This window comes from Rhizopus delemar, genomic scaffold (assembly GCF_000149305.1).
Source record: "Rhizopus delemar RA 99-880 supercont3.6 genomic scaffold, whole genome shotgun sequence".
Lineage (NCBI taxonomy): Eukaryota > Fungi > Mucoromycota > Mucoromycetes > Mucorales > Rhizopodaceae > Rhizopus > Rhizopus delemar.
The window spans coordinates 1,989,652-2,016,172 of NW_027137832.1; the positions used below are offsets into that span (position 1 = coordinate 1,989,652).

At 35.0% G+C, this 26,521-nt stretch overlaps 11 protein-coding genes and 1 non-coding gene across 12 annotated transcripts; 6 read left to right on the forward strand and 6 right to left on the reverse strand.

Annotated features, from left to right (window-relative positions):
• Positions 1 to 1,275: 1,275 nt before the first annotated feature.
• Positions 1,276 to 1,593, forward strand: RO3G_08790 (uncharacterized protein; the record flags this gene model as incomplete). The annotated part of the gene is made up of 1 exon (XM_067663380.1): positions 1,276 to 1,593. The coding sequence occupies one exon, from the start codon at positions 1,276 to 1,278 to the stop codon at positions 1,591 to 1,593; it is 318 nt and encodes a 105-aa protein (XP_067519481.1).
• A 2,316-nt stretch (positions 1,594 to 3,909) lies between these two features.
• Positions 3,910 to 4,770, reverse strand: RO3G_08791 (uncharacterized protein; the record flags this gene model as incomplete). The annotated part of the gene is made up of 3 exons (XM_067663381.1): positions 3,910 to 4,189; positions 4,488 to 4,581; positions 4,713 to 4,770. 3 exons carry the CDS (start codon positions 4,768 to 4,770, stop codon positions 3,910 to 3,912), a joined length of 432 nt encoding a protein of 143 aa, XP_067519482.1.
• A 1,538-nt stretch (positions 4,771 to 6,308) lies between these two features.
• RO3G_08792 (uncharacterized protein) lies at positions 6,309 to 6,677 on the reverse strand (the record flags this gene model as incomplete). Its single annotated transcript, XM_067663382.1, has 1 exon — positions 6,309 to 6,677. One exon carries the CDS (start codon positions 6,675 to 6,677, stop codon positions 6,309 to 6,311), a length of 369 nt encoding a protein of 122 aa, XP_067519483.1.
• Positions 6,678 to 7,260: 583 nt separating this feature from the next.
• RO3G_08793 (uncharacterized protein) lies at positions 7,261 to 7,476 on the reverse strand (the record flags this gene model as incomplete). The annotated part of the gene is made up of 1 exon (XM_067663383.1): positions 7,261 to 7,476. The coding sequence occupies one exon, from the start codon at positions 7,474 to 7,476 to the stop codon at positions 7,261 to 7,263; it is 216 nt and encodes a 71-aa protein (XP_067519484.1).
• Positions 7,477 to 7,809: 333 nt separating this feature from the next.
• RO3G_19093 lies at positions 7,810 to 7,892 on the forward strand. Its single transcript has one exon. It is a non-coding gene; the product is annotated as a tRNA-Leu (tRNA).
• A 4,323-nt stretch (positions 7,893 to 12,215) lies between these two features.
• Positions 12,216 to 12,653, reverse strand: RO3G_08794 (uncharacterized protein; the record flags this gene model as incomplete). The annotated part of the gene is made up of 1 exon (XM_067663384.1): positions 12,216 to 12,653. The coding sequence occupies one exon, from the start codon at positions 12,651 to 12,653 to the stop codon at positions 12,216 to 12,218; it is 438 nt and encodes a 145-aa protein (XP_067519485.1).
• A 4,568-nt stretch (positions 12,654 to 17,221) lies between these two features.
• Positions 17,222 to 18,081, forward strand: RO3G_08795 (uncharacterized protein; the record flags this gene model as incomplete). Its single annotated transcript, XM_067663385.1, has 2 exons — positions 17,222 to 17,361; positions 17,412 to 18,081. 2 exons carry the CDS (start codon positions 17,222 to 17,224, stop codon positions 18,079 to 18,081), a joined length of 810 nt encoding a protein of 269 aa, XP_067519486.1.
• A 736-nt stretch (positions 18,082 to 18,817) lies between these two features.
• On the reverse strand, positions 18,818 to 19,482 carry RO3G_08796 (60S ribosomal protein eL42; the record flags this gene model as incomplete). Its single annotated transcript, XM_067663386.1, has 3 exons — positions 18,818 to 18,912; positions 18,966 to 19,188; positions 19,480 to 19,482. The coding sequence occupies 3 exons, from the start codon at positions 19,480 to 19,482 to the stop codon at positions 18,818 to 18,820; spliced, it is 321 nt and encodes a 106-aa protein (XP_067519487.1).
• A 2,098-nt stretch (positions 19,483 to 21,580) lies between these two features.
• Positions 21,581 to 22,250, forward strand: RO3G_08797 (uncharacterized protein; the record flags this gene model as incomplete). The annotated part of the gene is made up of 5 exons (XM_067663387.1): positions 21,581 to 21,643; positions 21,699 to 21,828; positions 21,886 to 21,925; positions 22,010 to 22,058; positions 22,239 to 22,250. The coding sequence occupies 5 exons, from the start codon at positions 21,581 to 21,583 to the stop codon at positions 22,248 to 22,250; spliced, it is 294 nt and encodes a 97-aa protein (XP_067519488.1).
• An 879-nt stretch (positions 22,251 to 23,129) lies between these two features.
• On the forward strand, positions 23,130 to 24,102 carry RO3G_08798 (uncharacterized protein; the record flags this gene model as incomplete). Its single annotated transcript, XM_067663388.1, has 4 exons — positions 23,130 to 23,385; positions 23,422 to 23,425; positions 23,485 to 23,650; positions 23,707 to 24,102. 4 exons carry the CDS (start codon positions 23,130 to 23,132, stop codon positions 24,100 to 24,102), a joined length of 822 nt encoding a protein of 273 aa, XP_067519489.1.
• A 155-nt stretch (positions 24,103 to 24,257) lies between these two features.
• On the reverse strand, positions 24,258 to 24,950 carry RO3G_08799 (40S ribosomal protein eS1; the record flags this gene model as incomplete). Its single annotated transcript, XM_067663389.1, has 1 exon — positions 24,258 to 24,950. The coding sequence occupies one exon, from the start codon at positions 24,948 to 24,950 to the stop codon at positions 24,258 to 24,260; it is 693 nt and encodes a 230-aa protein (XP_067519490.1).
• A 674-nt stretch (positions 24,951 to 25,624) lies between these two features.
• Positions 25,625 to 25,930, forward strand: RO3G_08800 (40S ribosomal protein eS30; the record flags this gene model as incomplete). The annotated part of the gene is made up of 3 exons (XM_067663390.1): positions 25,625 to 25,627; positions 25,685 to 25,803; positions 25,855 to 25,930. The coding sequence occupies 3 exons, from the start codon at positions 25,625 to 25,627 to the stop codon at positions 25,928 to 25,930; spliced, it is 198 nt and encodes a 65-aa protein (XP_067519491.1).
• Between the last annotated feature and the right edge of the window lie 591 nt (positions 25,931 to 26,521).

The window sequence follows — 26,521 nt, forward strand, 5'->3', positions numbered from 1 at the left end:
ACTTTCAAGATTTCAAAATGAGTCAGAAGGAATAAGCATACAAGCAACAACTGAATCGATAGGTACACAGTAAGTGTCATTATTTAGCTTATTATCAAAGTATTTTAATAGGACTCTTTCTTATTCTAAGATCGAGGGCTGATTTGTGTACATTCAAACCAATTGACCACTGTAAAATACTATGAATGTATGGTAATTATTCTTATTAAGCTAAAATGACATGCATACCTGTTGGAGAATAGCGTTCGACCATAACGGACATTGAATAATCACAACTAAAAGAAGCATATTAAAAATTGACAAAAGATAATCATTTAAATTTTTATTAAATAAAGTATACTCTTCTTCTTTTTATATAAAACTATCACTATTAGATTCATTCTATAAAGTAAACATGAATACTAAATAAGTCATGATATTTACTATTCATCATTTCTGTAAATGAATAATAATGGATCAGGTACCTAGTCAACTTTGATCTGACTGGAGACACTTCATGTAAGCATATCTTTCCTCTCGATGAAGACGGGACAAATCTCCCAGACCAGTTAAAGAACAATAATCGGTTCAGTGACCATTCTTCAATCGAGCATGTCAACTATTGGATCTACGCTCATAACTACTCATTTACCCGCCAGCCGATAGAAGAATATAAGTAGTAGACTTTGTAATGATTTCTTTTTAACAATGAAGATTGTCTAAATAAAGTTCAGCCTCAAAAAGTACTCTTTAGTTTTATTGCTATTTTGATAATCACCTTACCAGAACATAACAATACCAATTGATTAAAACATTTAAAATTCCCATTATTTTGTTTACGAAATGATAAAAAATAAAGACCCAGTAGAATTAAAATACAAGATGGTTTTATCTAATAACAAATGTCTAGAGCTTATATACTTTTCAAAGTATAGATATTAATGTATGCGTTACATGTTTGACAGATTTTTCATTGAGTTGAGTTCTCAACCAATGCCAATTCATAATTTAACATAAGCACTTTCTCTTCAGTCACTAGTCGGATTTGACAAGGCATATACATGAAATAAATTGATATTTACATACTGACACACTATTACGCTTAAATTCTATTAAATTGTAGCTTTATGCTTACAGCAAATTTTATCAAAATTATCTTCAATTCAGTAAATTGAGCTATTAACGTGTCTAGAAGCATACATTTGGCCGAACATGCTTTAAATACAGTCATTTCAAAAAGTAAAGTCGCTGATTTTGAATTTGATGTTGTGCAAAAAAAATTCGTGTTCAAGAATAATGTCGATTGATCCAAAAATAAAGACGCTGCTTCACCGCCTACTACCTTACATTCAGTGTACCAAAGGACATCAATGGTACCTTCTCTCTCGGACTTCAATTTGGAAAATGGTGCTATTTACTACTGACGAACTTGATACCCGCTCATTCAAGGCAGCTAAGCGACGATTTCTGCAACAGAATCTGGAGATCCGTCAACCTTTCCGAACCTCCAAGCAGCTTTCTCACTGCCGTCAATCGACCTCCATAGATCCTATACTCTGGTTACCTGTGTCTAAGTCAGAACGTAGCCACTATATACGCTGGAGACTAGGTTAGCTCCCTGGTGGCAAGCCAAGACCATGTCCAAAACGCCCTATGCAACAACTCTCTAAGAACCATGCTATCAACTGCCTTGATATGCACCGGTGCTTGTTTATGCCTGAAACTGTCCAGGATTTATTGTTATTTTTTCTGAATATGCTTCCTCTACGTCCTTCGATTCCCCAAATTCAGCTCTCACCTGGCATCAGCGATGGCTGATTATATGCTCCATACTGCATGAATTAGATCAGCTACACCATGACAAACTGATCCCTGCCAAATACCCCTATGGTCAAAAGCTTCTTATATGGTTAAGTCAATTCCTTTAGCTTTTCTTTGATAACTCTACTCATTCCTCCCTTTCACATTTTTTACTCTTGCTCCCAAAAGAGGTTTTTTTTTCTAAGTATGAACATCCTAAAGGATTGATCTGGTCCGGGTGATGTTTATTATATTATTACTGCGCTCAATTGAACCTTAAATAAAAGATTATGCTTAAAAAAAAAGACGCGTTCATGTATCATGAGCTTCGTTTATTTTTACTTATCGCTTAGTAATGATCCAATAAAATTCTTGGCTTTTTAATTTTTATAAAAAGGGAAGCAGTTTTTGGATGTGCTTTCTTTTCTTATTTATATTTTTATAGACATTCAGAATGAATATGCAATTTCTTTACGAAAATGAACAAGAGCATATTGTTGATGAGAACGGAGTTATGCCCATGGATCTTGTTGTTGACGAGGAGCTATTCGCTATCGAAACAATAAATTCTCGTACTCAATTCCTAATGAATAAACCTCCAGAAAAACCATATAATTATTTTATACTTCTAATTGTGGATGAGAGGAACAATGGAGACATTGATATGGATTTATACAATAAGTGACCCTATACAGTCTACTCTAATGAAGACAGGACTAGGTTTTTTCATTTATTTTTCAGCAAATGCTTGAATGCTTCTGCTGCTGCGAGACAATTAGGTATTCATATCCAAGCAGCACAGAGATGGTTTAAACGTTATTACGAGGACCCTGAAAGTATTTTCGAGAAGAAGAAAAAGTCAGGTCGGCGCCGTATTCCTGGGGAGGTGCATAAGCAGTTTCTTTTAAATTACAGCGATAAGAATCCCTCTGCTGTTGTAACTGAAGTAGCAGAAAGTTTAACACAAAATTTTGCGGACCTTAATGTTTCTCGTAGCACTATTTATAACTTCATGACAACTGAATGCAATCTATCTATTAAGCAGGCACAATTCCAGCCTGTAGAAAGAAATAACGAAGAAAAGATTCAACAAAGGTACGATTGGGTACAAAAGTGGCAGCAAACTGATATGGATTTTATAACAAATCGCGTCTTTCTTGATGACTCAGTCTTTCATATCAATTTGAAACGATGTATGGCTTGGTCAAAGAAGAGAATCCCTGCAATAGTTACAGTGCCCATAACGAAAGCGAACGCAACTTCGATTTTAGATGCCATATGTGCCACTGGCTTAATTAATGTTAGTTTGAGAATTCCAAAGCGAATTAAAAGGAGAAATTTTGGACGCAAAACTGATGGTTATAGCATAGGAACAGTGACAGGGCATTACCTGAGTTTTTTAAAGACAACTCTGGATGAAATGAATAAGTATCCAGAAATGAAAGGACATTATCTTGTCATGGATAATGCTCCGATCCATAGTTTAACTGACATTGGAAAACACATTCATTCTCGAGGGTATTAATTTGTCTATCTTCCTCCATATTATCCAGAACTAAATCCAATTGAACAGTTCTGGTCGGTTGTCAAAAGTAAGGTTAGGCGAAATAAGTTCCTGGAAAAAGAATCGCTCATGACTAGAATTAGCGAAACATGTGATAGCTTATATGTGAGCGATCTCAAAGGCTTTGTTTCTCATTCTGCTAAATGTTTTGGTAAATGTCTCAACAAAGGAAGGTTATAAAAACGGACATGGCCATTTGTAAAGCCAAAAATAATAATAATCGCAAGCCAAAAAAAAAAAAGAAAAAAAAAAAGGAAGACAATCTAACAAACGTATACCGATGGCGGTTACAGTAGATTTATAGAAATCAGTTAATGAGTGAAATAGAAAGATGAGTAAACCCAACAAAGAGCAAACACATCGTAGCAAAGTAAATCACAGGTGGGGAATGGGAAAATGCTGGACAGTTTGGACATTCAGCCAACGTTCAGGAGTCAAGAGTTGAGAGGCAAATTACAGACCCGTTTCCTTGGTGCCAGGTTCCTTTTGATTGTATCCAAATAAGCGCTTGAGAGTGTGTCACAGCGCCGAGGCGTTAGATCATTTTCGCTAACCATGCAATGGTCCTAGTACAATGACGCAACAAAAAGCAGGTTGTCCACACGTCCCATCAAATCCAGGAGATCACATTTCCTCGTTGGAATGCGCAACCGAGCCAATTCTGTGACAGTGTATAAGAATGGAAATTCCAATTGCATCGTAAAGAACTGCACTGAGCTGGCTGTAACTTGGAAAGATATCGTATTTCGCAAACTGTATCGATCGATTGCTTCTTTGCTAAAGATGCACAACCGATAAAATCCTTGACAGGCAGTGTGAGTGAAATGTTGCTGCTCTTTTTGACCTCTCCATAGACATTGGTGTACGAGAACCGGTATCCAGATGTCGTATATACGTCAATTTTGTAATTAGGTCAATCGACAGCGTCGTCAAACTCCTCAGGGACTATGTTCGAGCAATGCGCAACTTTTGCGGGTTTTTTGGCTGATAAAAGGTTGTGTATAAATGGATGGATGTAGCTGTGTAATGAGTTGTTTTGTCAATCCAGAGAGAAGAGAGAGAGAGAAAGGACCGGACAGGAACTAAGAGTACAAGAGAGGGTGGCGTTAAGGGCTTGAGGTTGTGAACTGCAAATAGGACTTACAATAGTTGATAAGCCAGAACGAGACAAACATAAGTAAAGATAGGAATAGACGGACAGTCTAATAGAGGGAATAATACTTGATAATTGACTGGTACTTTATTAATAAAATAAGTAGGTATTTATACTATTATTATGTGGGATGTGAAATATGATTCTTATTAAATTGAGGGTTTTGTTTATAATTTAAGGAATGTGCCCTAAGGGCCGATAATGTCATGACATTACCTCCTCCTTTGTGATCGCGTTCTACAAGATCGGCGTAGTGGTGTTGGGTTTTCAACATGCTGAGAAGCAAGAGAGGAAGGAAGTAAATCTTTTTTTTTTGTGTAAGAGCATAAAGCCAGAATTTTATTAGAAAATTTAATAGTCACTTGCGAGCAGCGGTGATCTATCGAAAGTCGGAAAAACATAAGCAAAAATAAAACTATTTAAATATGAAATGTCCCCAAACGCACAAGAGTGGCCTGAAAGACGGAAGGAAGTAAATCTTGATGGCCACATGGTTTGTTTGGATAGGTACAATGTAAGTCACGTATGACGTCAAGGCAGTTTGTCAGATTTTCTGTCGGCTCCCAAGTATCTTCCATTTTACCAAATATTGTGCCTGATCACGATTCTTTCGACTATCTTTTATAAAGTCCACTTCGTATTGCTCTTCGCCTTTGACTTCAATTGGGACCTTGGAGGTACCACACGAACAGTAATATCAGGTAGATGAAACAGCTTTTTTGGAGTCAAGAGATTGACATGGAAGACTGGGTGTATTTTCATTGAATCTGGGAGCTCCAACTTGTAAGCGTGCGATCCTACTTTATTGAAGATCTTGAAAGGACTCAATCTCTTGTAGTCTAATTTCTCTGAAGGATGTAAGGTTTTAATATTTCTGCCATATAGATAGATATATTCTCCAACTTTATAGTCTGGAGTCGGTCGATGATGCTTATTGTAATACGTAGCTTGTTGCTTTTGGGCCAATATGAGTTTATTCTGAAGATCCTTATGAAGGCTTTGAAGTGTAATGCACAGATTTTCGCTTGTTGCTGCAATATCTGGATTGGTACCCTTCTGTAAAAATGAGAAGCGAGAATGAAAGCCATAATTTGCGAGAAAGAGGGAGCGCCTAGTACTTGATTGTATGGCGTTATTGTAACTGAACTCTGCTAATGGCAACAAAGAAACCCAATCATTCCGCTGATAATTAAGATACATACGAAGGAATAGTAGTTACGATTAAGGAGTTTACAGATCTTTGCTTATCCGAAATGTCCTACTAGGAGTGTAGATACTTGACAGGACAATACATACGGTGATGTAGACGGGGAATGAGTGGCTGGGTAGGGGCAATCCGGATGAACAAACAAGAAAATCCCCATTTGACCACGAGGGTTACCCTCTACTGGTATTGACTCCATGGAGTGGGATACTACAAAGGAGACAATAACCAAGTTTCAACCATAAAAAGTAATGAGGTGTTGAGCATAGAATCAGTGATTGCTGAGATAGCGTGACGGGCACAACCATTAGCATTCCATATAGTCATATTAAAAGTATTAGTATAGTTATCCAAAGGAATGGACTGGGTGGGCACAATATTAGTGTTATTATTGTTTATACTATTCATAATTCTTCGGCAGGTTCACCAGCACCAGAAGGAGAAGAGAGAGCTGCAGGACTTGGGCTTGGAGAGGCTGTGGAAGTGTCAGTGATGAAGTGTTTAACCACCTAAGCCATGACACTATCCAAAGTTGGATCAGCAGTAGTAGTGAGGGCAACGGCGGGACCACGGTTGGACGTAACCTCTTTGAATTGCTCAGGAATAATCTAGGATAATTTCAAAAAGGCACGAGTGACAGAAGGACGGTTGGCTTCATGAATATGTTCAAGTACTTTTAATAAACGCTTTTGATGAACGTCTACCATTTTTTCTTTGCGTTGTTCCTTTGTAAGAGATGCAAATGCTGGGCCTCTAAGGCAAAATTCAGCACGAGGGTCAAAGTTAGCGATGGGATTTAAGCCAGACTTAGCCAAGATAGCAGCCGCATCAACTGCGTAGTCGTTGTGGACTAAAAGAGCAACGATATTATTGTCAGGATAATGGACATCGAGGATACGCCCATTGTCCAATTTCAATTGACGAAGCTTCTTTCGTAGACTCGATATGCGCTCACGGAAGCGAGTAGGCAGGTACATGTATTGATAAACTTAGTTATCAGATACTGGCATGAAGCTTCGAGCCAAAGCTTGACGTTGGCGGCTGGTCAGGGGATTGCGGCGACGATGGACTTTGGCAGGTACAACGGTATCGGTTGTTGTCTGTCCTCTTGATGCAGCGGCAAGAAAAGAAGGTTGACTTGGTGTACTAACAGCTAGGACGGGAGGATCCCTAGGCGTAATGCGAGCAACAGGCGTGGTAAGTGCGGCATACTTAGAGTGAGCAGTGTGATCAATCCATTGATCAATTACACTGAAACTTGACTTAGAATAATTCATGCTAATAATCAAAACCCTCGTTTAACAAGATACAATATATATATATAGCTGCTGATTGCATACAATAAAAGAATAACTTTTTATCTCGTTTAATTTTGGAATAATCTGATAAATCACAGTGCCTAACTCAGGAAAGCCCTCAGCCATTGGGGTGGGTTGTTCCTGAGGTATAGGGCTACTCAAGCGCGATTTGAGCTCATTAATCTCTTGGTGGGCAAGAGCAAGATCAGTCCCAAGGCGTTGATTTTCCACCACAGCGTCTTCAAGTTGAGAGTCGGAATCCCTAACGGTTGATCAATTGTTCCTGGCAGTTAAGTTGTGCCTGGATGGGCAAAAACCAGTCCGGGGCAGAGGTTGTCAAAGGGTTTGCCTTTGGTGCGGTAGTGAGTCCAAAATTTAGACCCTGGGTCAGGTCAAGATGGGAAGCAGTAATGTTGGAGGTCGAGGTAACATCACTGTCCTTGTTTAATTTAAGAGAACCCGTTGTTTTACGAGACATGTCGACAGGAACAAATGATGGGGTGTGATCAGAAATTGTGCGTTTGCTAGGGATACTGATGGGCACAGATTTAGGCAATGTGCTTCGCATGAGCTGATCAGAGGCTGTCTTGTAATTTCGAGATCTCGGGATTTCGAAATGGTAGTTTTGACCGTGAAAATTTTGGTATTTTTGTTATCAGAAGGAATCGTCGTAACGTTTGTAGATGGATTCACTTTGCTAATGACGGATGCGTATAGGTTTGCTACGGATTAATGAACCTGCTTCAATATGGGTGAATGTTTACCCGGGATAAAAAAGCTTATTGTAGCGGTCATACAGACGAAAGAAAGTGGAGGGATGGCCGAGTTGGTCTAAGGCGACACGTTAAGGTCGTGTTCTCTTCGGAGGCGTGGGTTCGAATCCCACTCCCTTCATTTTTTCTTCGTTTTGACGAAGCAAATGATGATTGTCGTGCTTGTTCGTGTACTCTACTTTTAAGGTATTGTGACGAAAATATAGATCCTTTTAGTCAAACTGTACTACTTGTCAAAGAAAGTTCGGACCTGAACGAAGTTCATACTCTCAATTTTTTTGATAACTCAATGAAATTGAAAAATTCAACAAAATTCACAATTCAAAGGAAAAAGAAAACCAAAAACATATAAATATCAACAATTTACCAAGCATCGTTATTATTATTATTAACTTACCTTATCCAAATAAATTTCCTTTGAAACAAATACTTTTTATTTTATAAACAGGAAGAATCAATAATCCCTTGAATCGTATACTTCATTGTGATCTCCTTTTTATTTTATCTTTTACCTATTACTTTTACTTTTATTCAAATCAGTCTGATCTACTTAACAAGATCTGGTGGTCACTCTACACAAGCGAACTTATAACTCGAATTATCTACTCTATTTGGAACTTACTTTATCCAATACTTTATTCAACTACTAAAACTTTATCTCAATAACTTATATCAAGCCTACCAAAATCAGAAAGCCTATTGAATCTCACAGTATGAAAATAAGTCTTTAGATTACTAGGGAATTAGATGATTTTTATTGATATTGTGACGCAGTTGGTGTAACTTTTGCGGAAGAAGGGACTCAGTCCCTGAAGATAAACAAAAAAAAAAAAATCAGAAATGGAAAGCACAAAACAATAATAATCATATAATATCCTCTCTTATAACTTTACTGAACTTTACTAAACTTCATTTTAAAAAAGTATCTTTTTATCCAAATAAACATCCGAGTTCTTTTTATAAAACTCTTTGATCATACCTTAAAATCCAGGCAAGTCGAGTCCTTTGAAGTCAAATTATCTTCATCGTATCACTTTTATATTCTCTTATCAAGAAAACTCTTTATTACTTTTTACTGTTTGATCTACAATACAAGATCTGGTGGTCACTTACTACAGACAAACCAAATTTACCCATTTAAACACAAATTTTTGATCTCAAATTCTTTTACACCCTAAAGAAAAGTCAAATTTACTTCTAAACTCTTAAGGCCATAACGAGAAAAACGTTAAAATTACAATATCTAAATTCTGATGTGACGAAGCAAATGATAATGTGACAATAGTGGCGAGTAAAGAGGTCACACGAAGCAAAAGTGAAAGAGGCTAGAAAACGAAAGAAGTCGAAAAATGAAAAAAAATCAAAAAAGAAAAAAAAGAAGTATTATATGCATATCAACAATTCAGTCAAAGAAGAAAAATCAGTTAATTTTTTTATATTTTCATATACTTCACTCAACAAGCTGGCTAACTTACTTGTAAAAAGTTCCTAATCTCTTATTTTACTTTTCTTTTATATTATTTTAACAAGAAATATCGTACTGATCTTATATATAAGATCTGGTGGTCAATACTTATATCAAGCACCCGCTTAAATTCTATATAAAACAACAGCTTAAAAGACACTCTTGACCTTAAGATCAAAATTTGCAAGCAAAATTTACCATTATTTACTCCATAAATCTACAAGGCATCACAAAGTAACAACATGCTTTAAATTTAAAGTATGCTACAAAATTCATAAAAACTATAAAAACACTCCACTTTTAACAAACTTACTTTTGATATACTTTAGATTATTTTCGAATAAATATCATTCAAAGCGAATCTATTTTATTTTTCTATTATTTTACAAACATCAAAAACAAGTCCTTTGAAGGCACTTGTTTTCATTGTATCACTTTTAAAGCTCCTATGAAGCTATTATTATCCTTATATCAAAACCGATCTACTTTAAATAAGATCTGGTGGTCACTCATTATAAGTAAGCTTGTATTCAAACTTACAATTACTTTTGAAATTAAACTCTATTCAAGCCTTTAACCTTCCATCAATTCTATTCTAAAACCAATTCATTTCATACTACAAACATCCACTAGAATTGATTACCACAACATTGTTATAATTAACTTTACAATGTTATAGCGACTTTATTCAAGCCTTTGAACATTGGATCCGACAGCTTTGAGACAATTGTACTTTTTGGTTTAATATCTTTATACAATGTCTTCTCTCACCTTTAAATCATAACCATTATCACAAAAAACAAATATATTACTACGAATTAAGTAGTGAATACTTCATAAAAATCTTGAATTATTTTTTATAAATAATCTCAATGCAATTTTCATAGTTCAAGTTACTGTATTCAAAATAATTTTCATCTTCTAATTTGTATTTGATTTTGCATCACAAGATCTGTTATTCACTGTTAACAGGGACTAATTCTGTAGAATCGTAGCTCATTTTTATTGAGTTACTCATGAAGCATTTTAAATTATACATAACCTAAATTAAAAACATGCTGTTACAAGTTTTATTAAAAATGAATGAGATCAATCAAACAAAAGTTGCCTTTCAACAACATCAAAAGCTAAATTTTTTATCAACTTTAATTTGTACATATAATAACTTGTTTAAAAAAATAAAAGTATTGTACTGTTCTCAACAATTTGTAAATTTCTATCAAAATAAAAGTAGATGAGGAATATAATATCTAAATAAAATGCACAACTGTATTCTGTACAAAAATAAAGATTTCCTGAATACACATGTTTTCAGTACAAATCTCTTTCTTAAGAGCGATAGCATTCTAAACAAATAATAAAGTTTATTCACTCAACCCCAAAAACATATTTGTATGACTACGGGAAGCTTATAATTTAAAGTAAATAAACAAATTTGAATTTTAAGAACCTTATTTTCACCTCAAAACCGATAACCTTGTTTCATCTACTCAAAAATAAGCATGTGCTAGTCTTCTATAATAAAAGTGGTGATAACCACAATGTTAATGTATTCTATGTTTGATTATTTTATAATAGAAACGTGAAAAGTACACGATATTAAACTATCCATAAAAAGATTAAACTAAATTTAATGTTTTGGTTTCATAACGTTTCTAGGAACTCTTATCAAAATCAATCTTGATAGCACAAGAAACAAAGAAACACAGTGTGTAATGATTCATTTCATGCGCATTCAGAGAGTAACTATATGAAACATGTACTCCTCAGCATGTAGCACATAAAGCATGTATCGCAGAAAAAAAAAGCTTTAAATTAAACCAAAAGACGGCAGCACAAACTTAAATACTAGGATCGAGAACAACCTTTTCTCTCTTCATCATCTGATAAGTTTGTACAATTGTGTTGAGATAAACAATAGTTTTGGTCAATAAACCAAATAGAAAATGAATTCGTTTTTATTAGTTTACTTTAGAAAGCGATTTTACCTAAACATTTCTTTATAACTCGCAGTATATTGTCCTTCAATTCTCTTTAACTTTTTTTTTTTTGGAATACCATAAACATTACTGTTTTCGTAAATGGCACAATGAAAAAAAAAAAAAAAAAAAAAAAAAAAAAAAAAAGAGCAGAATGTCAAAATTTACGCCTACTCAAAAGTGATTTATCTGAAGAATTCTTTTCTTTTGTTTCTTTTCATTTTTATCATGTCCTATCGCATATTAAAAAATGAATAAACAAAGCAGTTATGAAGTAACCACTGGAAATCTCACGTTCAATCAAGATATTCAAGCCAATCTGTTTTATTCTGCCTTTGACATGTGCTTGCTCAATTCACCTAATTTTCTTCTTGACACATATTCTCCAAATCTTGGTACAAAAGCAGGACGTGTTCAATTAAAAAGAAAAAGGACAAACAATAAGAATCATACGAAATGCTTCAATTGTCATATCACCAAGACACCATTATGGCGACGGACACCAGATCGACTGCACTCGTTCTGTAATGCGTGTGGATTGTATTATAAACAATACAACACTCATAGGCCGTTGGAGATGTGTCAAAAATACATGCATAAGCAGAAGAACAATACAGCCGTGTTATATGATGACGTACTTAATATGATTATCATGTTTGAGCAAAGGTCTTTTATGGATGATGATGAGTTTAAAAAATCATTAAACAGCATGTCAACTAAAGAGATGCAAAGTTTTTTAAATATGTTGGAAAGAAGATGTGCTATTCTTCGATCTATTATAAATCAATAAAAAAAAAAATTAATTGTTGCTTTATAAATTTTCTTTTTATTTTTTTTTAATAAAAAAGAAAAAAACTCTATATGAAGAAAATAATAAACATATATAACAAATTAAAAACTTTTTTTTAAAGAAAAAAAAAAGTAAAAGGTGTATATGTGTAAACGGTGAGAGGGATGTATGTGTAAATATGTGTACAAGTGTGTAGGTGATTCTTTTTGTTTATGAATTGCTGTTCAAAACTTGAGCAGCATGATTGGTTTGAACAGAAGAGAAACGACGCATTTCTTTGGCATCCATGCTCATCTTCTTATTCATACCTAAAAGCTTCTTTCCAAAGTTTTGAGGACGTTCGAGAGACTTGAGAGAACGAGTACGGTTAGCATAGTAACGAGCAGAAGAGGTGCCAGAGAGAGCAGAGGCACGACGACTTTGACCAACCATAGGAGTCTTGTTGCTCTTCAAATCATTCTTGGGTTCAAAGAAGAAACGCATGGCAAACTTGATCAAATCCATAGGCAAGAACCAGATGATGTTCCAGATCCAGGCAATACCGGCCCAGTTCCAACCACAACCCTTAAGTTCGGTGAAACCCCAATTGGCATAGACAGCAATGAAGGTAGCAACTAATTGAGCGACAATGAAGGCACACATCAACATGATAGAGGGACGTTCGGTAAAGAAGAAACCACGAGAACGGGTGATGAAAATCAAGGCTTGAGAGATGGTAGAGACTTGCAAGTAGATCACAGAGTGGTACACACCATCGTTCACATCCTTTACACCTTCAGCATTCACATTGTGGGGAAGACTAAAGTGAGTTTCAAAGAAGGTGGTCTTGTAGATCACAGCAAAGAAAGCGACGGTAGAGGCGGTCAAGTAAAGACCATAGACAATAGCGTATGAGAAAATTTCACGCAAGTTCCAGGCGTCGGGGTAAGGAGAGGGTTTGACACGATCAGTAGAGATAGTCATGATGGTACCATCGTTAAGGATGGCAAGAATCAAGACCATGAAAGGAGGGAAATTGTATTGGAAGGCAAAGACGAGAATGGCAAAACCGACAACAACACGAATGGTAACTGAACAGGTATAGATGGAGTAGTTACGCATACGTTGGAAAATTTGACGAGAACCAATGATGGCTTCAATAATCACAGAAAGACCAGGCTCAGTCAAGACAATATCGGCAGCGGAACGAGCAGCATCTGTGGCATCAGCGACAGCGATACCGACATTAGCCTTGGAGAGAGCAGGAGCATCGTTGACACCATCACCAGTCATGGCAGTCATGTGTCCCATGGCTTGAAGACGCTCGACAATTTCATACTTGTGTTCAGGATAAACACCAGCGAAACCATCACAGTGCAGGACCATTTCGTCAACATCAGAGTAACCAGAACCAGCAGGAGGACCTTCCTTAAGAGTCTTGGACAAGAACATGTTATCACCCATACCAAGACGACGACCGGTTTCTTTACCAATAGCCAATTGATCACCTGTAATCATCTTGACAGAGACACCAAGAGCGATAGCGCGATCGATGGTTTCTTTAGTATCAGAACGAGGAGGATCGTAGATGGGCAAGAGACCGATCAAGCGGAAACCTAAACCTTCGCCTTCAACTTCACCAGAGGGAACTTCATCAACAGCAACAGCAAGAGCACGGAGACCACGACGAGCAAATTCATCGACATCATCGTTCAAAGCCTTGATTTGTTCTTCAGTTTTATCACGAGTACAGAGATCCAAGATGGTGTGGGACATACCCTTGGTAACACGAAGAACTTTTCCATCAGAAAGACGCTTGTAAGTAATTTCAGTACGCTTGACAACAGGATTAAATGGCTTGAATTCTAATTCTTCAATACCATCACGAGCTAATTTAGGATCAGGTAAAGAGTTGACGATACAGAAATCGATAGCATCCTGGTTTTTCAGTACGAGAAGCATAAGCAGATAAAAGAATGATTTCATCACCGTTAGCATCGGCGTATTGCTTAATAGTGGGCTTATCAACAATTAACTTGTTCAACGTAAGGGTACCGGTCTTGTCGGAACACAAGATGGTTACAGCTGCCATCTCTTCAATAGCAGTGATACGAGTAACAATGGCTTTGTGTTCAGCTAGTTGTTTGGCACCGATGGCAAGTGTAACGGAAAGAACGGTAGGCATGGCAATGGGGATACCACCGATGAGCAAGACAAGGATATTGTCGATACCAGTTCTGTAAGCATAATGGAATCTAGGGTACATAACAAGGATTTCGAGAACAATAAAGAGGGTAATAGTGACAAGACAAAAGTTACCAATCTTGGCCAAAATGGTTTGCAAGTGACCAACATCATCATTGGCGTCACCAACAAGCTTAGCAGCACGACCAAAGAAAGTGTTGGTACCTGTGCCGATAACGATGGCTTCAGCTTCACCTTGTTTAACGGTAGAACCAGAGAAAACTTCATCACCAGCTTCCTTACCAACAGGTAAAGACTCACCGGTAAGAGCAGCTTGGTCAATAGAAACTTGACCGTGGGCCTAATGAACATGTTAGAAAATGAATTCTATAAAGTCAGTCAACTTACAGCAATAAGACGACCATCAGCAGGAACAACATCACCAAGTTTGATACTGATGATATCACCAGGAACTAATTCAGCAGCTTCCAAAGTTTTCCATTCACCATTACGTTTGACTTTACATTCAGGAGCCAAGGCAGCCATGAGGGCCTTGACAGCATTACCAGCTTGACGTTCTTCCATGAAACCAATGGTAGCATTTGCTAATAAAAGAAGGACGATACCAATGAAATCAGGGTAATCTGGTGGTTTGCCACCACCGTTAGAAAGAGCAATGGAAACAATAGCAGCAGCCTCCATTACCCAAGAAAGAGGATTCCACATGAATCCCAAGAATTGAAGAATTGGATTGACTTCTCTTGTTTCAAGCTTATTACGACCAAATTTTTCAATACGACGAGCAGCTTCATCAGAAGTTAAACCATCAGAAGAAGTTCTAATGATATTGTTAACAAAAATCTTTTTGTATAAAATAAGGAGTTTAAAATATAGGGGAAAATATAGAAAAAGAAAGGGGAAAGAGAGGGGAATATAGGGGAATATCAATTGGTTGAGGATATACGTACTGTAATAATTGAAATACATCTCCAGGTTCCATAGTAGATAAATCGAACTTTTCTTTATCATAAAGCTCTTCAACAGTCAAGGTGGTAAGATCACCTGAAATGTTGACATTTTTTTGTGCCTCTTGTGTTTCTATCTTTTCAGTCATTGTTTATATTGAAAAGCCAATTTTTTTGTTCTTTTTTCTTCTATTTTTTTCTTTCTTTTGAAGTCTCTATAATTGAAGTATAATAATAAAAATTGACTTGTAAAAAAAAAAAAAAAAGAAAAGAAAAAAAAATTTATTGAGAAAAAAGGAACAAGTAAATGGGATTTTATAGGTGAGATCAAGTAGATAGTAATTAAATCTCAGACTGGATAGGGGAATGAACAAAAAAGTTTAATCAAAGTTTCCTAATGGAGTATGAATCATATGAATTAGTTATATTATTGGTAATTGGTGATCGTTTACCACCAATCGATTTATTAACTATTTTTGCCCGCTTTGTAAATAATCTTTCCCAGTTCTCCTTCTTGAATGTGTTATCTTTATGCACACGGGCAGATGGATTAAATAGGTTAGATGTAACTATTAGTAGTAATAATAATACGCGTCTTAATAATAAAGTTATATTCTACTGATTCTTGATTTTCTTATAAAAGGGGATATTCTTCTATTACAGTGTAGATCTAACAATAAACAAGCAGGGACTGCGTTAGTTTGTTTGGTTCATCCATTTAGAGCATCTGTTGTTTCTGTATTAAAATAGTTTTAAAAAGTAAATAAGCCATGTAAAGACTATGATTTATTTTTATCTCATCTACTCTTGTGAATAACAAGAAAAAAAAAAAAAAAACAGGTTTAAATGGCGATTCAATAAATTCAAAGGGGTTTATATGTGCCAATCAAATAGAGCCGAACTCGGTTAGTCATAATTTTATTTCAAACTAAGGTTTCCAGAGGAACAAAAACATTGCTTTTTTTTTGTACAATGACATTGCTACTCGATAAAGGTGATAAGGAAATTAGATTAGAATTGAACTCAATTATGTAAACTATATAATATTGTTCCTTGTTAAAAGAAAAAGCAGGAGTTGTGATTAACTTATGTATAAAATGATTGCTTACATATTAAAAGGAGATTAAATTTTGATTCCAGACATTTTTTTTTTTTTCGTTTTTCTTTTTGATGAGACACATACACTTTATGAGTTAGATATCAAATAATAAGATAGTATGAATCATTTAATGAGTATCATAATATAATGATAGTAGATCAATTCTTTTTTTTATTTATTTGATTAAAATTTAATTATGGATTATGTATAATAAATTGCCTGTGAAAAAGCCTTGAATATTTGATTTGATGTTCAAAATGATCTTTTTCGTGTTTGGTAAACAAAGAATCTGATACTTTACCTCATCTAATTAGCTATTGTATTCATGATACTTTGAATTCTCATCTTTGTACTTTCCAATGGATTGTATTAATGCATCCCTTACAATTGTATCAAAAAAAAATTCGTTAAAGGCATTAATAAAACTAATCGTCTTGTTTAATATTCATCTTTGTCATCTCAACTAATCTCTTTTAAAACGTTAAATCAGTATTTAAAGCAAATATAGTAATTTAAACAAGAGTATCGGAAAATGAAATGATATTCACACGCACATATAATTAGATATTATAAATATCATTTTACTCTTTGAAAGATAGCAGTACCCGGTTATTGATGCCATTTGAAGTAAGCAAGCATTCAATCAACCGATTGAGGGCTACATTTGGTAAAGGAATAAAAGCAAAAAGGAGGAGAGGGGAAAGAATGATTACAGTTTTAGTATTGTAATTCAGCATTTAACTTTTCTATAAAGCAATTGTACTTGTCAAATCCGCTTTCGCTCAAACTATCATGAAATTTCTTTGTAGCAATAGAATACTGTTCTCTATTAAACCTACATAAAACATACAAGACTTTACTTTATCATCTACAAGCACCCTTCTCTATGTACAGATAAGTGTTAGACTCCAATGACACTGTGTTTCAATTCTTTTTTTCTTGTCCCTCATTTTTCTCCTTTCCCCCCTTTTTTTTTTCTCACAAAATTCATGTCTGAAATAAGCATATCAGCTACTGATAATCCATTACTACACTCAAAAGAAAAGTTAATAAAGCTTTATGGTATTGATTTATTCGCCGCTGCTTCATCTTCTGCTATGGTTGCTCCCTTTATTGCTATAGTTGATAGGTAGACATGATGTGTATACGTTCATGGTTCTTATCTTTGTTTCTGTACAGATCAATCATAGAAAATCTAAATGGAAAAAGACCATTAAAAGAAGGATTAAGATATGGATTCAAAAGCTTCATTTCACAACCACTAAACTTCGTTACTTCTGCCCAGTTTCGTCTTGTTCTCGGTCTTTATTTTTCAACTTATACGACTGCCAATATTATAGAGACGACTTGTGAACAATATTCAGTTGATCCATCACAAAGCGCCATGTATAAATTCATGAGTACTTCAGCAGTGAACATGCTGTTGTGTATATACAAAGATAGAGTCTTTGCAAAAATGTTTGGCGTGTCATCCACTAACAAGGCACTTCCTAAATTAAGTTACTTTTTATTCGCTGCAAGAGATGCTTTAACAATTGCTGCTAGCTTCAATGCACCATCCTATGTTGCTGAACGGTTACAGAACAATTCGATTATTTCTAATCCAAAAACTGCCAGTGTTGTTTCACAACTTGCTTGCCCTGCTGCTGCTCAATTTATCAGTACACCTGTTCATCTGTATGCATTGGATATATACAATAGACCTCTAGCAACAACAAGTATGAGAGGTATTTTACTTAGAAAAGAATATTTTAAGAGTGCACTAGCTAGAATTGGTCGAATCGGTCCTGCTTTTGGTATTGGAGGCGTGGGAAATTCTTTTGTTAGAAATTATAGAAACAAAATTTAATTCAATCATAACAACACAATTGATAAGTCTAGACTCTGTCTTCATTTATTATTATTGTGATGCTGGGGATGTCTTTTGAAATAATATAAATAAATTATTATTGGTGAAGAGAGATACATACTATCTATCCTATGAACTGGTTTTGTCATTTTTCCATGCAGGTTGTTCAAAGAAAAGATGGTAATTGTTTTACTTGACTCAAAGAAAGAGAAGCTGCAGATGTGTTCTTTCAAATATTGCAGAGAGCTCTCGCAAATGCTACATATTTACAGTTATTTTTCTGCATTTTATTGTAATTGCACTCACCCGCAGTTTTATTTTATTGTAATGTAAAATGAACAAATATTGATTCAAATCAGGAAGCAATACATCACAAAAAAAGAGGCTTATCCTTTATGAATACTTATTGTTGATGAACCCTCTTATAGATTCCTTGATATTGGTATTTACATTAGTAAACGTTTGTATGATTTATACGAAGTAACTCATACAACTACAGGAACCTAGTATTCATCAACACTAATACAGACTTTCTCTGAAGCTATATGAAAACGCCAATTTTTTTTTTTTTACAATTTTTGGGATATTACAAACAAAATAGATCTCACAAATAATATTTTTAGATTTCCATAATAATCGTATAGTCAAATAAGAATTTCTACACATAAAAACCTAGGTAGGATCGATTCACACAAAGAAGTAAAGCATAAAATAATGTTCATTTTATTGTTGTAATTTAGAAAACAAGAGCAGCACCCTTAGTCTTCTTGTCACCACCCAATTCAAAGTGCTTACATCTCTTGAGAGCAATTTGCATCTTGTACTTACAAGCTGCAAAAATAAATGAGCTTTCAATTCCAATAATCAAATCAATTGATACTTACCGGTACATTCAAGACGAAGGACAACCTTCTTGGTAGTCTTGGCTTTCTTGTGGAAAACGGGCTTGGTTTGACCACCATAACCGGATTGCTTACGGTCATAACGTCTTTTACCTTGAGCAAACAAAGAAGCCTTACCAGCCTTGTATTGAGTGACCTTATGAGGAGTGTGCTTTCTGCACTTGACGCCCTTACAGAAGGTGTTACGTGTCTTGGGAATGTTGACCTATCAAAAAATTATTAGTAAGCTGTAAGTCTCTTAGGAGGACTGCACATAAGAAACTGCATGTGTATGAAATCTGCTTGCTTGTTTCAACTTGAAAATCAATACAACAATCAAAAATTCGGATTGAAACGCATATTTCGAAAGCTCTTGTTCAAATTACATTGATTAGATGTTTTTTTATGGTTGATTTTTGTTGATGTTGAATATGGATTCATCTATTCTCGTGAAGCATCATATTCCATTCTTCTAGCAAGAACTCTTATGTGTAGTCCATAGATGTATGGATCTTACCATCTTTAATCCAACGATATGCCAAAAAGAGAGGGATTTCCTTACTTGCACTGGTGCTTGGTGGATTTATTTTCATTAAACTTCTTTCCGCTATTAGAATTCCGGACCGGACTAATAATGATAAAAAAGTTTGTACTCAGGGACAACGACAAAAATATCTGTGCTTTATCTCATAGGAACAAATACCTCCAAGTCTATTAATTCTATTAATCTGCTTACAAATTCCAACTCTAACAATAGATTTAATAATGAGGATAAGGAAATTATAATAAAGCTGCCTGCTATGTAAACTTTTTTTTTGTCATCTAGAACTTGATCTCATGGCATTTCTGCCCCCAAAGTAACACCTTGTCAACAAATTAGTTCTAAAGGGCAAGCAGATGATAAAACCTATGATTAATATTAAGCAATCATTTTATTTATTTTAGTGCTTCTACCTTGTATTCATGTCGGATAAATTTTTCGCCTTTTATTTATTTAAGTTTTACATAACCATAATGGGTGCATGATATCTTGTAGACATCGGTTTGACCGGACCAGATCAGATCAAAAGGAAGAATGAAAAGAAGCTAAATTTCTTTAGAATTAGGAGTAAAAATAAAGAGAAAAGAAGAGAGTAAGAGGGGAGCAAAGTGAGCAAACACTAGTTAGGATTTTGAGATGATAAATTTAAGAGTCTTTGCCCTAGTTTTAAAGGTCGTTATAGCAGTTCATCATTATGAGAAAGGCATTTGAATTTGTGCAGAGGTGGCATATAACAAGCCATTGGTCAAACCAAGAAACTGGTGAATTTTAATAGTCTTCTACATCTATAAGTGTCGGTACATCTCAAGACGACAAATGTCATGATTCTTGATAAACAATTGATCAGGATGGTTAGGGCAAGGCTTTGGTTGACCAGGAAGTCAAGCAGGATGTCGCTGGATACATCGACTTCGTTCCGCTTGAGACATTGTCAACCAAAGGACCGAATTTAAGGAAAATACAGAACGGTAAAGAGAAAGAAGTTTGGGGAGTTTTCTCTGTTTGTCATTTGATCAGATATTCTTATAGAGATCTCAAGTGTGCTTTTTTCAAAAGTTTCTTATAGGGTAATACAATAAAAGCGAGCAATCAAGGAGTAGTGGTGCATCCAGTTGTAGAATAGCGTCCAATCATAATGAACCTTGAATAATTACAACTAAGTAAGTATATTAGAAGTGATAAGTCTATACTATGTCTTCATGAGGTTATGAACAACGCTATGTGTGACTTAAGACCATCGAACTATTGTATTTGATATTCGGTCGTTTTGGCGACAAGCAAAAGGATTGATATCAATAAAGTCGATATCAGACTTTTTCTTTGCTTAAAAGTCATAATGTGTTCATAGCTTTTCTTCCTACCACTCTCAAAGATGCTATTGGGGGGGGGAGGAGGCGTTTCATACTATTTGACCCATCTCTAGGCTACACAAACGTGAATATCAAATTGTTTCGCTGCAACAAAAGAACTCAAGTAATTCTCAATCGTAAGTTTGAAGAATCTAGCTTTGTCTTAAGGAATATAAAAAAATATAAGTATGATTTTCAATCATTTCCTTCATATGAGTTCTTATCTCTAGGTTTATCTACTGCATCGCGTTATTTATTTTTCTACAGGGCTTTCTGCAAACACTGAGTATGGAAACTTATCGTTTCAAGAGCAAGTTGCTTCTGATTAACAATATAGTCCATCGATTTAGATTTGTCATTCTCATAGACAGTGTTTATTCGTCCATCTTTGTATTAAAATTGAGTATTCATGTTTGAAATTGTAAAGCATTGAGAAAAGAAAACAGCGAGGGGAATACAGTGGTGGCAATATATACTCAAAAATGCCGGTTTTTCTTTTGCAGCAAATATTATCTCAATAAGCGATGTTTAATATATCTGTAGACAATATTCTTTATAAAATACTTTCTTTTTTAATAATAAAAAAAAAAAAGATGCCTGTCGAGATATTCTCGGATGGAATTAATAGTAACAATACCATGTCTGAACGGACGACTGCTTTGTTTTTTTGTTTTTTTGTTTTATTTTTTTATTTTTTTTTATTTTTAAAAAAAAATCAATAAAGCATAATGTCCACTCCAACCATTAAGAAATTAGATAAAACAGTTGTTAATAGAATTGCTGCTGGAGAAGTAAAGTATCAAAATAGTGTTTTCATAGACAATATGCTAATTTATTTTAACATAGGTCATTCAACGTCCTGCAAATGCTTTAAAGGAATTAATTGAGAATTCACTTGATGCTGGTTCAACACAAATACAAGTATTGATCAAAGAAGGGGGATTGAAACTTTTACAAATTCAAGATAACGGACATGGTATAAGAGTATGTTTTTTGTTTTGTTGCGATTTTGATTTAATAACATGTATATTAGAAAGAGGACATGGCTATAGTTTGCGAACGTTTTACGACAAGTAAATTGACAAATTTTGAAGACCTTTCCGGAATCACAACATATGGCTTTCGCGGTGAGGCTTTAGCAAGTATATCTCATGTAGCGCATGTTACTATAACCACCAAAACTGCAAGTTCTCCATGCGCGTACAGGTAAAAAGACAATAGAATATGGGATCGCAGCAATTTTTATAAATGTTACATCGAAACAGAGCTCAGTATTCTGACGGAAATCTCGTACCCATTCGGTCTGGTCAAAGTGCGGAACCTAAGGCATGTGCAGGAAATGATGGGACACAAATAACAGTAAAGAAACATCTTTATCTTGTTTAGAAATATCATTAAAGACAGGAAATATTAGGTAGAAGATTTGTTTTATAATGTTCCTACAAGAAAGAAGGCATTAAAGTCAGCGAGCGAAGAATATAATCGAATATTGGATATTATTATGCGTTATGCTGTTCATAATTCGGGTGTCAGCTTTACATGTAGAAAGGTTTGAGCATAATTGTATACAATTAAAAAATAACTCATATCTTTTCATACAAGATAGGAACAAATTTATCAGATGTTCAAACACCAACAAGTGCAAGCATATTAGATAACATTCGACTGTTATATGGGTCTGTCGCTAACGAGTTGTTGCCAGTGGAAGATAATTTTAAAGAACTAGAATTCAAATTAAAAGGATACGTGTCAAATGCAAATTACAGTACAAAGAAGATGACGTTTTTACTATTCATTAACAGTAAGCTTGTATGTTATTTCCTTTTGAATAATAGCTAAGCCTGCATAAATAGATCGAGCTGTGGATAGCTCTAATATCAAGAGAGCGATAGAAAATGTATACTCATTATTACTGCCTAAAGGCGGGCATCCGTTTATCTATCTTAGCTTAGAAATTAATCCTAGAAATGTAGACGTAAACGTGCATCCAACAAAGAAGGAAGTCCATTTTTTGCATGAAGATAAGGTTATAGAAAATATAATAAGTACATTTCAAAACACATTGGAAAATGCAAATAACTCGCGAACATTTTATACGCAAACTTTACTTCCAGGTGCGCCTAAGGTTGATCAAGGTGAGCACAATAGCAAAAAAAAAAAAAAAAAAAAAAAAGCAAATGATTAAACAATTATGTACAACGGGTAATAGCTGAGAAAACTACTGTATTAAAGCCAGGTCCAGTGGCTGAATACAAGTATGTTCGTACAGATAGTAGAATGAATCAATTGGAATCATTTGGTTATTCAGTTCAACCTAAGCGACAACGTATAAACCAAGGCGTAGAAGAAATGGATATTGATCAACCAACGCCATTGATTGAGATTACGAAAAGACCAAGGGTAGAAGTTCGACTGACAAGCTTATTACAATTGCGCAAAGAAGTAAAAAAAAATGAGTTAATAGAATTGACAACCATCTTTCAAAATCATACATTTATTGGCTGTGTGGATGATAGTTTAGCTTTAATTCAATGTGAGCAGGATATTTACCTAATAAATTATAATATAGCGAGGTAAGAATCCTTTAAAAAAAAGAGAAAGAAAATGTAGTTATTTATACTATTTACTTTAGTGAAGAGTTATTTTACCAGATAGCGTTGAACGAGTTTTGTAACATGGGGGAATTAAAGCTAGCGAAACCAATATCTATCAAGGAATGTGTTTTGATTGCGATACAAATAGAAAAAGAAAAAGGAAATGTACCCAACAAACTGCAAGATGCAGACATGATAGCGAAAGTAAAGGACACTCATAAAAATAGCATAATAATTTTCAACTTTTTCTTTATTATTAGACTATAACTGATTTACTTGTATCGAGAGCTGATATGTTAAAAGAATATTTTTCATTGGATATATCAACAGAAGGATACTTACAAGCTATTCCAATGATGATCAAGAATTACGTGCCATGCATGAATAAATTACCTTTGTTCTTGTTGAGACTGGGCACTGAAGTAGATTGGGAAACTGAAAAAAAATGCTTTGAGGCATTTTCAAGAGAATTAGCGATATTTTACTGTGCAGATCCTTTGCTAAACAACCAAGAAAGAGAAGGGTTCTTACACCAAGTTCAACATTTTATTTTCCCTTGTTTCAAGACTCATTTTGTAGCAACTAATGTGCTAAAAAATCATGTTAGCCAGCTTGCAAACTTGACTGATTTATACAAAATCTTTGAAAGATGTTAGAAAATAAAATGCTTTTATTTTCTTTTGTAATCAAGAGTGAATATTAAGTTTTCTGTAGGTATCATTGGCATAAAACAGTTAAAGTGTACAAATAAGGATCTTTTAAATATATGAAAATTAATTTTCTATTCCTTTCAGTTTGTTATTTATTAAATTTAAACAGAAGTCTGAATAGGGGGTTCAACAAATTCCTTAGTAGCCTTAGCACCAGTGTCATCACCGGCAGCAGCAGCGCCACCGTGAAGAGCCAAGAGAGCAGAGACATCAAACTTGGGTGCCTTAAGGATCTTGACCTTACGAACGTAGGTGTTTTGGAGGGGGTAGATACCTTGGCAGGCCTTCTCGATACGGACAGCGATAGCATCTTGAGCAGATTGAGAGGCAGAAGATGTAACCTTAGCAACCAATTCCTTAAGATCACAAGCAGAAGCTTCTTCAGTCATGATTTCAAACATCTTCTTACGAATTTGACGGATTTGAGAAGATTGGGCGTAGGTGGTCTTCTTAATTTGGTTACGGCGACGAGCAGTGAAGGAAATGGCAAAGAGACGAACCAAGTAACCATCAGTGGTCTTGATGTCAACAAAGGCCTCAATGAGGGATTGCCACTTCTTGACCATGGAGCGAAGCTTGTCAGTGGTCATGTCCATACCGTTGAAGTTGGTAAGACAGTTTTTGCCTTGAATTTCATCAACCTTAAGCTTGATCTTGCGGAAAGAACGAGATTCGTCCTTGGACAAGTCACCAAGAGACATTTCGACAACACGACCGTTCAAAGAGTCGTTGGCGTTACGAAGACCTTGAGTACGGTTGACCAAGGTCTTACCAACTTGACGAACTTCGAACATGGAAGGAGCTTTAATGTCGTACCAGTCTTTACGGGTGAAGGGGTCAACGCTACGTTAAAAGAAATGTCAATCAATACTGTTTCGTATGCCCAATTGTTGTAAAGGAGTATAGGCAAAAAAAAAGAGACATGAACGCATGTAAATCGCTCAGTTGCAAAGCAACTGATTTTTGTCAATCCAAAGCTGATTAATTCTACGGTTCTGATGTGATATTTTTTCGTGTAATGCTTTCTTGTTTTATATGGCATTATGACCAATTCCGCATAATATACTAAACAAAGCCTCTCCTTTTTTTCTCTACAATCCTTTCAACTGCAAGTATTTTTTAGCTTGTACTTACACCTTCTTCTTCAAACCCTTCTTTCCTTTACTAAGGCGCTTATTTTTTCCAACAGCTATCAAACACAATGTTTAGAATATACTCAAATGGATGGATGGATCTGTAGGTATTACCCATAATGTCAATATAAAAGAGGGATCAATGAGGTTCTCAAGGTGTCTAAACACTTGTAGTGCGGCAATTTAACTAGGAATGCTGTCACATTAAAGAGCGTCTAACACAAATCTCCGATCCGGACTTGAATTTTGTGGAATTTTTACAGCTCAAAATTTTTTAGTTGTCAGCATTCAGAAAATGGGGAAATCCTTCTCTTTGTAGATTATTAACATCTAATATGGTATGTACACATACCCATCCATCCATCCATTCACAATATATCAATACAAAATTATAGGGTAAAGTTCACGGTTCCCTTGCTCGTGCTGGTAAAGTAAAGTCTCAAACTCCTAAGGTTGCTAAGCAAGAAAAAAAGAAGGCCAAGACTGGTCGCGCTAAGAAGAGACAAGTCTACAAGTAAATGAAAATATTTCAACACAATCCAAGAAACTAATCCAACAATGATAGCCGTCGTTTCGTCAATGTTACCACTCAAGTTGGTGGCAAGCGCAGAATGAATCCTGCTCCTACTGCTGGTCCTTAAATTAACTAGTTGAATTATTTACAACTCGAAATTGGATCTGAAATTTAACGAACTCAATAAACAGCTTTTCTTTTCAGCAAAGAAAAAATAGACTACATAAAACTTTTATTAATAGAATTTATAGTTAAGAGAGAGAAGAAGAGGAGATGGGCAGCAGAAGAAAAAAAAGTAGCTGGCAATATTTCAAGCATATTCTGCTCGAAACACTACTAAAATTTTGTAAAAATCTTTCGTAGCATTTTGAGTTCGAGCTTTATAATCATACGTAGAGGAGCAAAACGGAATGTATATAAGCTTAGAAGAGATTGAAATGGTCAATTTCGTAGCTTTCAAGAAAGCATGCTATTAATTAACTACAGTCGTAGTAAGCGTTTACACGAAAAAAGAGGAATAGAGGAGAGTATGTATTTGCGAGAATGTGAAATTCAACAATATTTGCTCAATTAAATACATTGTAATATATATGTATATATACTTTTTGCTGTTGAAAATCTTCTTACTCTTAAACGGCAATTTTCTCTCTTAACAATAAATTTGGTGCTTCCACGAAACAGAAGAATTAGAAGCATTGCTCTTATACATACTAATGTT